The 13,092-nt window shown below is 40.5% G+C and overlaps 1 protein-coding gene across 2 annotated transcripts; it reads left to right on the top strand.

Moving 5' to 3' along the window:
* Positions 1 to 2,348: 2,348 nt before the first annotated feature.
* zgc:123010 (uncharacterized) lies at positions 2,349 to 9,513 on the top strand. 2 transcript variants are annotated; one of them, XM_004555807.5, is made up of 16 exons: positions 2,349 to 2,654; positions 5,632 to 5,702; positions 5,795 to 5,875; positions 5,955 to 6,011; positions 6,102 to 6,296; positions 6,482 to 6,595; positions 6,840 to 6,885; positions 7,041 to 7,131; positions 7,230 to 7,371; positions 7,469 to 7,573; positions 8,095 to 8,188; positions 8,303 to 8,342; positions 8,453 to 8,530; positions 8,654 to 8,756; positions 8,865 to 8,986; positions 9,115 to 9,513. In XM_004555807.5, exons 1-16 carry the CDS (start codon positions 2,597 to 2,599, stop codon positions 9,248 to 9,250), a joined length of 1,533 nt encoding a protein of 510 aa, XP_004555864.1. In that variant the 5' UTR covers positions 2,349 to 2,596; the 3' UTR covers positions 9,251 to 9,513. The 2 variants fall into 2 exon arrangements, with proteins under 2 accessions (XP_004555864.1, XP_004555865.1); XM_004555808.5 differs by having other exon boundaries at positions 2,352 to 2,654; positions 8,306 to 8,342.
* Positions 9,514 to 13,092: the final 3,579 nt, after the last annotated feature.

Raw genomic sequence — 13,092 nt, 5'->3', positions numbered from 1 at the left:
ACAACATCACTGTTTTACCAGCTGATAAGGGGAGATGCACCGTGGTCCTAAACACTACAGATTACCATACAAAGATCACTACTCTCCTCAGTGACAACAATACCTACGAAGCCTTAAAGCGAGACCCCACAAGCAGCTACAAAAAGAAAGTTATAGCTTGCCTTCAAGACTTTGAAAAGGACAAAATTATTGACCGCCTTACATATCACCGCCTTTACCCAGGGGATGCCATACCCTGCATCTATGGACTTCCTAAAATCCACAAGGAAGCTGTCCCACTCAGACCCATAGTCAGTAGCATAAACTCAGCCACTTATAACATTGCTAAACACCTTGCTACCATCCTTGCTCCTCTCGTGGGGAACACCCCACACCACATCAAGAACTCCACCGACTTCACCGACAAGGTCCAGAAACTTACCCTGGATCTAGATGAAACCATGGTGTCCTTTGATGTAGTCTCTCTCTTCACTTGCATACCCACCACGGAGCCCGTGGAGACTGTCAGAAAACGACTACAAGAAGACAGCTCCTTGGAGGACAGGACCAACTTCACACCCGATCAGATCTGCACACTGTTAGACCTCTGCCTCACCACTACATATTTCAAATACAACGAAGGCTTTTACAGACAAAAACATGGCTGTGCCATGGGCTCCCCCGTGTCACCTATTGTAGCCAACCTTTACATGGAGGAAGTGGAAAGGAAGGCTCTTGGCTCTTTCAAAGGAAGAGTACCCAGCCACTGGTACAGATATATGGACGACACCTGGGTCAAAATCAAGACACAAGAAGTGGAATCCTTCACTGCGCACATTAACGCTGTGGATAAAAACATCAAGTTCACCAGGGAAGACACAAAGGACAACTGTTTGCCTTTCCTGGACTGCGCTGTGCACATTGACGAGAACGGCAAACTCAACATCGAAGTTTACCGGAAGCCCACACACACGGACCAGTACCTCCTCTTTGACTCCCATCACCCTTTGGAACACAAACTTGGAGTAATTAGGACCCTACACCACCGGGCAGAACATGTTCCCTCTAAGCCTGAAGGAAAAAAGAAGGAACACACACATGTAAAGGAAGCACTCAAAACGTGCGGCTATCCTAAATGGGCGTTCTTAAAGTCAGCAAAGAGGCACAGAAAAGAAGACCAGACACCAGCGAGGGAGGACAGACGCAACAACATTGTCATCCCCTATGTAGCCGGTGTATCAGAGAAACTCAGGAGAGTTTTCTCCAAGCACGACATCCCAGTGTATTTCAGACCCAGCAACACGCTCAGACAAAAACTGGTTCACCCGAAAGACAAAACGCCAAAACACAAACTTAACAATGTGGTGTATGCTGTACAGTGCAGCGAGGAATGCTCAGACCTCTACATTGGAGAGACCAAACAGCCACTTCACAAGCGCATGGCACAACACAGAAGAGCCACCTCCACAGGACAAGACTCAGCAGTCCATCTGCATCTTAAGGATAAAGGACACTCTTTCGAGGATGCCAATGTTCACATTTTGGACAGAGAGGACAGATGGTTTGAAAGAGGAGTGAACGAAGCCATCTATGTCCACTGTGAGCGACCATCTTTGAACAGAGGCGGGGGTTTACGACACCAACTCTCTGCCATCTATAATCCAGTTTTGAGATCCCTTCCCAGACGACTTAACGCCCACTCACATCCTGGGCCATCTGATCTCAGGAATTCGCATGATAAGGTGGGGCCAGGTTTCACAATGAACACACCCGAAACTCTGGCTGATTGGGACCCACACCCAGTTTCACACCTTGGCTCAGGCGATTAGAGGAGCATCAGGGGGTGCTTTTGTCCCTCTGTGGGGGGAAACTCCCACTAGGTTTATATCTGGGACTCTCCACCATTTGACCTTAGAACTGAAGAAGCTTCTCGGATGAGAGGTGAAACGTCTTCAAGTAACTTAAAGAAGTCCAGACGCTTTTCTTTGCAAGCTCCTTTGACTACGATGACCTGGATGACTGAGAACCTTCACAGACATCTTGGGGGTTTTCTTCTTCTTCTTCTTTTTTAAAAAATACATCCATTTACACTGAGATTATATTACAGCATGAGTGAGCTATTAACTAATAATTTTTTTAAATAATTAATTTATCACAACTGCCCCAATAAATTAACAATGACATAAAATTAATATTCAACAGGAGTGAAATCAACTTATTAGTTTCGCGTGTGGCTCTTTGGGAAAGTTGTGTTAGTGGATAGTAAATGAGTGTATCTTATAATATTTGCATCTGTTTATAATCATTATAATAATTAAACATGCTATTGCATTAGATATTAAACCTAACGCTGTTAACGTTATTTAAACACGTGGTCCATTGTTAAGCCATTCTCTGATAAGGTCTCAGCCGTTTAGAAATCAATAACAGTGTCATGTGCCTTTAAGACGCCAGTCAGGGTGGACCCAACGTCGGCGTTAGACGCTCAGGAAGTGGATTAAACCACCAAAGATTCCCGCAGATTCGATACCGATTGTCCCAATGTTAGATACGTGTTCGTGCTAACCTGAACGTTTGGCCGAGCACGTTTATGGGCTATTTAGGACGATAATGCTGGATGGTTGCGCTCATGAAAATCACCAGGGATATATGCAGGCTGTTGGGACTCGGGAGCGGTAAGAATTCTCTTCCACTTTTCGAAACTTTCTAAACTGGTTAGATCGATCACGGACGTAATAACGAAACGCGTGTGACACGGCACATTTGGAGGACAGCTAACTCGTGAGTTACATAAACGACGTGATTGTGATATTGCTTCCCATTTGTGTTATCCTAGTGATCAAACTGAGCTCTTGGTCAAACAATGAAACTTCTCTTGGCAGTTACACCCTCGCCTGTACCGCTTCCAAGTTTGCGCAGTAAAAAAAAAAAGGAAAGAGTTCTCAGAAAATCCAAAACGCTCTCTTACACTTTCTCGCTCACGAAGCAAATAGTTATAAAGTTTACAAGCTGAAGTACACCATGTATAAAAGACAGAGATAAAGTAATGTGTGCTATAAAAAAGCAAAACAAAGATAAATGCATTCTTCGGTGCGTGTTAGTGTGATAACAATGTCTTAGATAGGGGCACATGCCCCACAGCACAGAACGAGTTTATACGCAGATTGAAAGTATTGTATGAGCTTAAAACATGTCTTTAAATAACGTGTTATGTTCCCACATGTTCCTCTTCTTCGCTTAACATGTTAACAGGTTGGCTTATGTGTGGCTCCTCTCTACAGCTGCTGATCTACACACCTTCATCGACATTTAAAAACTTTTAGGCATGCCTTGCCAACTTTAGCATTACTTAGTATTTGAGTACACATCTGGTGTGAGTAATCCTATTAGCATTTATGGAAAGCGTGGGAATATTAGATGAGAAATACACACAAACAAAATGGGATGAATAAAGTATGTGTTGTAGCAGGCAGCAGTTTCAAATTATGTTTATTTCTTAATATATGAATGTGGGAATTCCCGAGTTTATCATCCAAAAGTAGGGAAATATCTATTTGCAAAAGAGACTGGTTTGCATTCCTTCATTCTTAGATCCAGATCCATACACCTCTGTGAAGGTGTAATAAAGAGCTTAGATACTACAGAACAGTGAAAGATTTCTAGCATTTTTTTTTAACAGTGTCAGTTAGTAATCTCACTGATGAAGCAGTTCAGTTAAAGTGCTATAGACTTGGTTTCCTGCCACTCCAACCATTACTGGCTTTGCAGTGGTAGTGTGAGAGTCTGTAGGTGGTGCATATGCTTAATTCTCGTAACTGTTCCCAGAGTGAAGGTGTGGATAAAAAGCCATACCTGCAGAACATTTGTGCCTCGCAGCCATGTACTCTGCAAAAAACAAAACGTGTGATTGTTTCTATTTCCTACATTGTTTACATGTTTCTGTGTTTAACTGGTTTACACAACCACTTAAAACCACTGGCATATGATTAAGCAGTGCCTGTTTGAATAATAAGGTCATGCTTTCGTGAAGAAAAGTGTGGACCTGTGCAGTTTATTTTCTTGTTAGTCCTCCAGCCTGTGATGGTACGTGATTATTTAGCATTCCTGTGGAAAGAGCTCACCTTTCAGCTGTACACTAATTTAGGAAATTTCCTTGAAGTGAAGAAACAGAGGCTCTCTTGTTGCTCGTGTCTACCGATCTTGTATCACTTGTGTTTTTGGAGGACATTCCAGTATGGTAAAAATTTTTACCAACGGCCTGGTTCAAATGAGATGGAGTTGTTAACAGTGCTTATTTCTTGACATTTGAGCAGTGAGTCAGGCGCACACAACTGAAATTCCTTGCTGTCACTATGCATCCTTGGAGGCGCATTGTGATGACAGACTGGCTCTTTAACAAAGCCAGTGAGAGACATTTATATGTGAAGACACCCCCCCCCCCCCCGGATGTACTTGAATTCACATGGAATTCCAATTCCATACAATTACAGTGACTTTTATTTTCCTATGTTTTTTACATATTGTTTAAAATATGGACAGCACCACTAAAGGACAGGCATACACAGAATCAGGAAGTTGAGTAGCTACTTGGTGTGTCTAGTTTTGTTGTATGAAATTCATAACAGTTGAATGTAAAGTGTAAAACTCTCCTGTCAATGCTTCACAAGTCACAACATGAGTAAGAGACCAAGTATGGGATTTGTCACTCTCTGGAAATCTTTGCTCATCAAATAGAAACATGACACCACATGTATTCCGGCGTAGTCCACTACTTTGCTTCCTTTTGTCTTGTCGTGTGTCTGCTGCAGTTTGACCTAAACGACTACAGTTTTGGCTTGATCAAATAAGCTGCCCCCCCTCCCCCAAGCGTATGTACACAAAATCCCACATTTAGAGCAGTGGCTTTCCTTTTTTCCCCTCTTCTCAGTACTCCAGCTTCTCAGAAAGCAGTACTCAGGGCAGCTGTATGTGTTGTGTGGCGGGCTTGTGGCAGTGCTAAAGATAATTATTACTAAATGCCTCTCAAAGAAACAACCTGATTTGGCGTCTCTGAGCAATTTTCAGTTCTGTTTCCTTTATTTTATTTTACATGCTTTTCCTGGTGGTTCATATAAGAAAGGATTACATAATCCTTCCTGTCTCCACCCAGTGTTGTTTAAAAATTTGGCACATCATCACTGGTCATTGTGGTTAGACCGGAATATAAATGAGACAGGCTAACCTAACACACAGAGGACTCTTTAATATAACACATTAAGGTAACTTGAAAATGTTGGAACAGAGTTTTTGTACTCTCCTTTGCTGCAGGGGATGCCTGCTGCTTGCTTTTAACCTTTTCTTGGTTGATAGAGGCTGAAATGAGTAAAGGAAAGAGAAGCGTGCGGTCATATTAAACGATGGTTCTGCCCATCTCGTCTCATATTACACTATGCATTTTCACAGAAAGTCTTTTCCCTTTTCCCCTGACAGGGAAGGAAATTTTAAATGGCGTGTCAAGCTATGTTGCTGAGTGGGGTGGTGGGGAAGAAAAGTGTGTCCTTATCTAGCTACATTCTGATGATTATTATTTTTTAATACAGTATGGCTCATAGGAACAAGAGTGTAGCTGTTTCTTTAAAAAAAAAAAGATTTCATTTTGTGTATTTCCTGAAGGTCCTGTGGTCCAGGAGGAGCAGATGGACTGTGGTGCTACAAACCCTGACCCAAGTGCCACCATTGCGCAGGTAAACAATTGGTGTCAGGCTCACAGGACCTAGTGAGGACTGTAAGGGTGAGGACATTAATGATCCATTTCTCTGAATGTTTGGTTTTCTAGGATGCATTAAATGGAGAGGAGGAGTTGAGTGATGAGGAGAAAGCAAGACGGAAGGCAGAGCGACGCAAAGCCAAGAGGAAGGTGAGAGGAAAAGCCTATCTTGCTGGAAATCTATATGCATTCATTCGTTTTCTGAAGTGTACCTGTGCATCCATTTCAGCGCCGTCGAAAACGTAAGAAGCAGGAGCAAAATAAGCAAAATCACAATGCTGAACAGGTAAAGATTTTAATATTCCCCTTGGAAGCGCACCCTCCTTTAGCCTCTGTGGGGTGAAAATCTAAATATTCAGCTCTTCCTCCACATTAGGATGACGAAGAGGATGGAGGTGCAGAATCTGAACTAGACGAGAGCGATTCCGAAGCAGAAGTTGGGGGTGAAGACGAGAAACAAAGGGCGCAGAAAGAAGAGGAGGGGAAATCGGAGGCCTGCTCTAAAGATCTTGCTACTCCTGCTATTGCTCCTTCAGGATATCAGGAGACCCAAGCCAGATCTGCTGAGGAGGTTGGGGCACTACACTAGTTTATTATCCATGTGTGAATAAGCCATTGTTTTTATTTTTAGTCATTAGCTATCATCACAGGCCTCAAGACAATGAATTAATAGAAGCGTTTCAAGTGAAAGCCTGTGTGCTTGTAGGCCTGGATGGCACATGATTTAACACTAGTGTCTGACTTTGTGTCCCACAGGAGCCAGAGTGGGATGTCAGCAGTGCCTTCTTTGCAAATGCTGCTAGCCATATCAAACCCAAAGGATCAAGTCGAAAGTCCAAAGAAAACAAGGAGAATGAAGCCAGGAGAGAGGTGAATGCTAACAGATGGTCTAAGAGAAGCAGCTATAGCAAAAACGCCCATATATAATAGTTCTTGCTGAGGTGGTGTTCCTGTGTTAGTTCAAAGTCTGATATGTGGGGAAAGTGGACTATGGACCATGAAAGATTTGATGAAAGCTGTGTGTGTGTTTGTAGTGTAAATACACATTTTCATGAGTATAAAGTGATGAAAATGATATATATATACTTTTTTTTTTCTTCTTTGTTTTGTTCAGACAAATGGAACTGACACCATGACCAAGAAAAGTGCATCACTGACAGGTAAAGAATTGAAACTTTAAAAGTTATTCATGGAAATGGAAACAAAGGCTTCGAGGACATTGATTACACATTCATTCTGAAAGCATGTCAGCATACAGCACTGCGGTCATTTGAGCCTTTGGGAATGTTTAAAAACAAATCTTTATGTCCTGCAGAAAAAGGGATAAAGCTGGTGCAAGAGGGGCAGTATGCACAAGCAGCCAGTATGTTTACAGAAGCCATAAAATGTGATCCCAAAGATTACAGGTACAGCTTCTGTGGTCACGACTTGGGCATTACAAAAGAAATGCACATTTCACATAATATTAATTCATTTATTTATTAATTTTTTTAATGTCGTGTAGATTCTTTGGGAATCGCTCTTATTGCTATTACTGCTTGGAGCAGTATCCTCAGGCCCTGGCAGATGCTGAACGCTCCATTCAGCTGGCCCCAGACTGGCCCAAAGGATACTTCCGCAAGGGCAGTGCCCTCATGGGCATGAAGGTTGGTACAAGCTTGTAATAGCTTGTAGTCGAGTAAATAATCTACCGAAAAAGCGTTAAGCATTAGTATTAACTCACTCACTCTGTGTGTGTTGTAGCGGTACAGTGAGGCAGAAAAGGCTATGGAGCAGGTGCTGAAGCTGGACAAAGACTGCGAGGAGGCTGTCAATAATCTATTTAACTGCAAAGTGCTGCAGTTAATGGTAACGCCTACACACAAAAGCTCTGTAGATGTGACACGTATTATTTGTATGCCTTCTCCCAATGACAGCTGTGACCCAAGGAAGTGCTTTTTTTCTTTCAAGTTCCTCTTTTCCACTATTAGAGGCATTTTGGCACAAACATTTACTCGATGAGCCGACTGGAATTTTGGTGTCAAGGTCACAGTGAACTAAAATCAGTCTACTTCTTGTTAGTCTGTTGTATTAGGATTGCTTTAAAGGGATTTTTTTTTTTTTTTTTTTTTTGGTAAATATTTGGCACATTTACTCACACTTGGCAATGAACTGCTTGGATTCTGTACTCAGAGGTTAAGGTCGCTGTGACCACCTCAACACACAATTTATTTATTTTTTTATTTTTGCCATAACTAAGAAATGGATAAGATGCCATAATGTTCAAGGATCAAGTGTACACAGCCATGGTTGTAAAGTCTCTGCCAAATGGCAGACGGATGGCATACACCCTTGTGGTGGTAATTTGAGTTTCTCTCTTTCTTCCTCAGGAACTGGGCTTTGAAGAAGTGCAGAGTGTCTTGCTGTTAGATAGATTTTCAACAGTGCAGGGTGTTCTGGCATATTATTCTGAAGCAGCCAAAAGTAAGGCCAAAAAAATGACCAACAGTTTTTCTTCTGGATCAAATAAGTTTAAAGCAAAAATCATACAACTGATTTTCCGATGTATTCTCTTGTTGATGCTTTTTCTTTCCTCAGCAGCAGCTGGGAGCACAGATTCATCTGTTGTGCAACCAGGGTAGGTGACTGTAATTGAGCAGTCAAAAATAGAGTTGTTGATGAATTAGATTTTTTTTTTTTTTTTTTTTTTTTTTAAAAGCACTCTTGGTGACATTCTCTCTCTTGCAGAACTCCCTGTCAATCCCTCTGGGTGGGAAATGTGACAACTGAATTAACTGAGAAACACTTAAGGGACCTTTTTAAAATGTAAGATCCTATTCTGGTACAAAATGTTATCATTTAAACACAATATCCCTATACAAAAAATGTGGGGAGCTAAGTTAAAACTGCAGTTGTTGACTGGTCTGCTTGTGTCTCCTTGTATTGAAGGTATGGTGAAATTGAGAGTATCCGTGTGCTGCATGAGAGATTCTGTGCCTTCGTTAACTTCAGGGATGCAAGCATGGCTGCTCGTGCCATGGAGAAACTAAATGTAAGTGCGTTTTTGTTGTTTTGTTGTTTCTCCTTTGTCAGCATTATTATTTTCATAGCACCAGTTATTGCCATGGGGTTAGATGTGTATATGTGCTTGCTGTCACAGGGTCACTGTATTGAAAACACTCGTTTAGTGGTGCGCTATCCTGACCGCCGCACTCAGAGGTCCCTTCCTATTCCACTCAAGACTTGCCTCCCTGTCACACAGCAGGGAGGCACAGCTGCTGGGTGAGACGCTAACTGGCTGCTCTTTTAAAAACTCTAGTTAAGAAAAATAATAATAATGATGATGATAATAATCATGCAACAGGACTGCAGTTTTATAACTAATGTGCAACCTGTATGTCTCTACCCAGACCCCGAAGACGCGGCCCGGTTAACGGAGATGAGTGTTACTTCTGGAGAACCACTGGCTGCCATTTTGGGGAGAAATGTCGCTACAAACACATTCCTGATCAGAAGGGCAAGGACAGGAAACCTTGGCAGCCTTGAACACAGTTTACTCTCTGCCTCATTACTGAAAAAAGAAACCGGGATACGCCGACTGTGCCAATGGGACTGGTTCTTGCCGCACAAGGTTCTCTGGGCTAAAAATATTTACTGTGGCAGACTGGATAAGAATGGCTAAAGGTTCAGAGCCAGCATTCAGGTTCTACTGGAGGGGGGGTAGTCACATGTACCACAAAGGATTTGGACCATGAAGGTTTATATTCTAACGAAAGCCCAGAGTGGATAATTTTTTTTTTTTTTTTTTTAGTAATAGAAGATTATCTAGAAGAGGGCAACAAAACCAGCTGGTACAGCTTTTGAATAAAAACCGTCATATTCACAGCCTTTTATGGGACATGGGATTTTATTCTTTCTTCTAAGAGGAAGAACCTAACACTTCAAGCAAACAACATAAAGAGGACGTGAAACTGCCTTTGTCTGTCATCCGAAGAAAACTAAAAGCTCTGCCATGTATGGTAGTAATGAAAGGAATACATGTGGATGTCGTTGTCTTTGGGACTTTCCTTCTTTGGAAATTTCCGTCACAAACCAGTGTCCTCCCCCCCCCCCCCCCCCTTTTTTTTTTTTTTTTTGTTTCTAAGTAAAATTTAATTGCCATATTCTAACTATTGAGGCATATCCCATGCCCCAAACAGCTCATAGCTCGCTTAGGTCTGCAGTTATTGCTGGGGCTTCATTCCTACTTGTTCATGTTCCAGTACTGAAACATTGTTCATGATACCAAAGACATACCTGACATTTAAGTACCTCACCTATGCAGATGAGGATTTTTGTCTTGCCAATAAGCTACAGAAACCCAGAGGCGATGCCCTTTTGCCCTATGTAGCCTTACAAATGATCTTATGTGGGCGAGTGATTATAAATACAATGATTTGACTTGAAGGACTGCAAAGTTCTATGCATCAGTGCATGGATTAGGTTTATATTCAACTTTAGGTTTATTTTCACCAGTTGGCTGTTTTTTTTGTTTTTGAAAGATTGAATGGTTTCACTGCAGGAGTTTTCTTGACATGTTAGTTGAGATTCCTTGTCCATAGAAAAAGTAAAAGCAACACTTGACGTAATGTAAATGCTGCTTTTATAAAGGCTGTAGTCTTTAGTTTTATTTTTGTTTGTTTTTTTTAGTCTGTCTCCAAGATGGATTTTTAACCTCTTGGCAATTTTAAGCCCAAAATGTTTGATGTTCGGAATTGCATGAAGCTTCTGTTGTGAAGTGCTTCCGTGCTGCAGACTTGTCTCTGCTTTGTGGACTGCAGGAGATCTGTTTTGTGGACCCAATTCAAACGTCAAACCTTTGGTGTTGTTGTTATCGTTGTTGTTGTTATCGTTGTTGTTGTTATTATTATTATTATTATTATTATTATTACTTTTTCTCAGCAGGAGAATGTTCTTCTTGCTTTGTTGGTACATTTGCATTGTAAACATGCAAAGTTCTTTACATCTATGCAAAAAGTCCTGAACTGATTGTCAGTTCTGTGTCAGAAATACACACCACTTCTTGAAAAGAGGAAAAAAAATAGTAATGTACGCACACAGTTTAAAATCATACACTTATTGTTTGAACCTTGAAAACCAGTGTTTTAAAGTTTTGGACCTCCTATTTCAGTATTTTAGTGAACTGAAGGATCTGATGGGTCTGCATTAACACGGCCTCATTCTTTCAATAGTTTTAACACTAGACCGTGCATTAAAGCCTATTAGCATCTGTTTGTGTCATTTAGTAGAAAACAGATCTTGTTTAAGTCCACACTACGTTCACTTGTAAACTATGCATAGCAGTATTTATTTTTCTATTTATACTTTTTTTTTTCCCCCCCATGTTTCCTGTATTCAACATATCCTGGGAACTGAATTTACCTTTTATTTACTGGCCATATTGTCTTTTCACTTTCTGGCCAGTTAATGAACCTCTTTCAGGTCTCTGCTGCTTAGTTCTGGCTTTAAGAGCAAACTTTAAAAAAAAAAAAAAGGTGCAAATACTGTCACATGCCGCGCTTCTGCTTTTCTTGTGTTGCTTTCGGTCTTGTGGCTGGAACTAGTGAAAAAGGAATTGGACACCAAAAGTTAAGAGTGCATTTGTCTGTTTGGCCCACTTGCTCAGTGCTTTTTGTGATCTCAGCTGTTAACTACGGTTTCATATTCCACTTAATTTTATAGATAAGTTGTGTTTTGTTTTGTTTTTTGTGTTTTGTTTTTTGTTAAACTAGAATATTTTTAATTGAATAAATATTTCACACGAGAAAGAATTTTATTTTAATGCTTGTTTAGAGTATGCTTAGTCTCTTTACCTTGTTTCAAACTATTTCAGCAAAATGTGTTTCTGATTATACAATACACATTTATAAACAGAGCACTGCAACCTAATCTCTACAATATTTTGTATTATCATTACTGCACAGTTTAAAAAAAAAAAAAAAAAAAAAAAGAGGGGGGGAAGTTTTTTTTTTTTTTGTTTTTTTTTCTTTAATAAAGGAATTTGAACCACCTATCCCACCTTTCTGAGTGTCTACATGAGTAATGAGATCAACTGGTGGGGGTGGAGGGAGGAATACCAGAGGTATGTACTTAGTGCCTTCCACAAGGTGGCAGAGTTGTACTTGTAAGCTTTTCACTGACGTACAATCATCAACATGACCATCCTTTTGCCTCAGTTGGACCTCCAGAAACCAACATGTAAATTTGAGTCATTCCTCTTCCTGGAAACCAAAACCATGACATGGTAAATCTAATCGGGCCAGGCTGGAGTGGGGAAACTATGGTAACCATCTCATCATTAGTAGGAGACCTTTACATGGCGAACATTACATTTAGACCAGTGGGAAGTCACGATTGCACTAAGGAAGTGTATGTGTTTTGTGGTGGTGGTAGGGGGGGCATTATCATTATGTAACTGATGACATTTTTAATAGAGGAACTGAGCCTGATGCCACCGATAACTTAAACTGCAAAATTAAAATGACTCATATGTTCAAGGTTTATTAGGATGAGTAGTACTCAGGGTGCAGTAACAGTTGTTATAATGCATTTAAGAGTTTTTGAGGCAACCCTGACAAAGTGAGGTTATATCAGCTTTGGCAAAAAGACATTTTCAGGGAAATCTTGTGTCCCAAGAGTTTTACTCATTTTAGGATCCTAACTGAGTGAGAAGTACTAGCATAGAATCTCTAAATACTTAGAAAGGAAGGACTGGTGTTTTCTTTCTTACCACAAGACACAATGGACCATAGTGACACTGTTACAAAAACAAATGATCAAAATAACTGAGAAGTGATCATATCATGTAAACAGCAGCATTTTCCATCTGAAGCCACAATTTGCTAATGCAGAATATGCATTTGATTTCCAATAATTTGTTGAACCCAAAGGTGAACATTACAGTACAGCAATTTATTAAAGTCTGCTTGTTATGAAGTTGTTGGCCCCTGTGAAGGACTTTCTAATGCGGGTTTAAAAAAAAAAAAAAGACATCAGTATTAAACTTGTCAGTGTGTTGTTGTCTTATAACTCAGTTACTCTTTTTGGGCATTGCTGTATTTCCAGTCTTTAGGATTACTAACAATTTTTTTTGGGACATTGGGACAGTGTGGTTTCAATGCAATAGATCCATGTCAGCAACATCTGTAATTACATTATTAAGTAGTCTAGAACATGACAAGTTGGACTGGAGTCCTTATGAATTCTCATTTGCATCTTTTCTTGACATCATGATTTTCTTTGAGGCCAAGAAAAAGTTATTAGGAGACGACAAAGAAGTTAATGATATCCTGAAATTTTAAATTCCCCTAATTGTATCAATTATATCAATGTAGAGTACCCACTTAAAA

This window comes from Maylandia zebra, linkage group LG13 (genome assembly GCF_041146795.1).
Source record: "Maylandia zebra isolate NMK-2024a linkage group LG13, Mzebra_GT3a, whole genome shotgun sequence".
In the NCBI taxonomy this organism is placed as follows: Eukaryota; Metazoa; Chordata; class Actinopteri; order Cichliformes; family Cichlidae; genus Maylandia; species Maylandia zebra.
This window is presented reverse-complemented; position numbering and strand designations above follow the sequence as displayed.

Bases quoted from the DNA above. Each gene is read 5' to 3' on its own strand.
- zgc:123010 (XM_004555807.5), top strand. From the start codon at position 2,597: ATGGTTGCGCTCATGAAAATCACCAGGGATATATGCAGGCTGTTGGGA. The intron at 6,596-6,839 runs GTGAATGCTAAC...TGTTTTGTTCAG, and splicing joins AGAATGAAGCCAGGAGAGAG to ACAAATGGAACTGACACCAT. The intron at 6,886-7,040 runs GTAAAGAATTGA...TATGTCCTGCAG, and splicing joins GAAAAGTGCATCACTGACAG to AAAAAGGGATAAAGCTGGTG.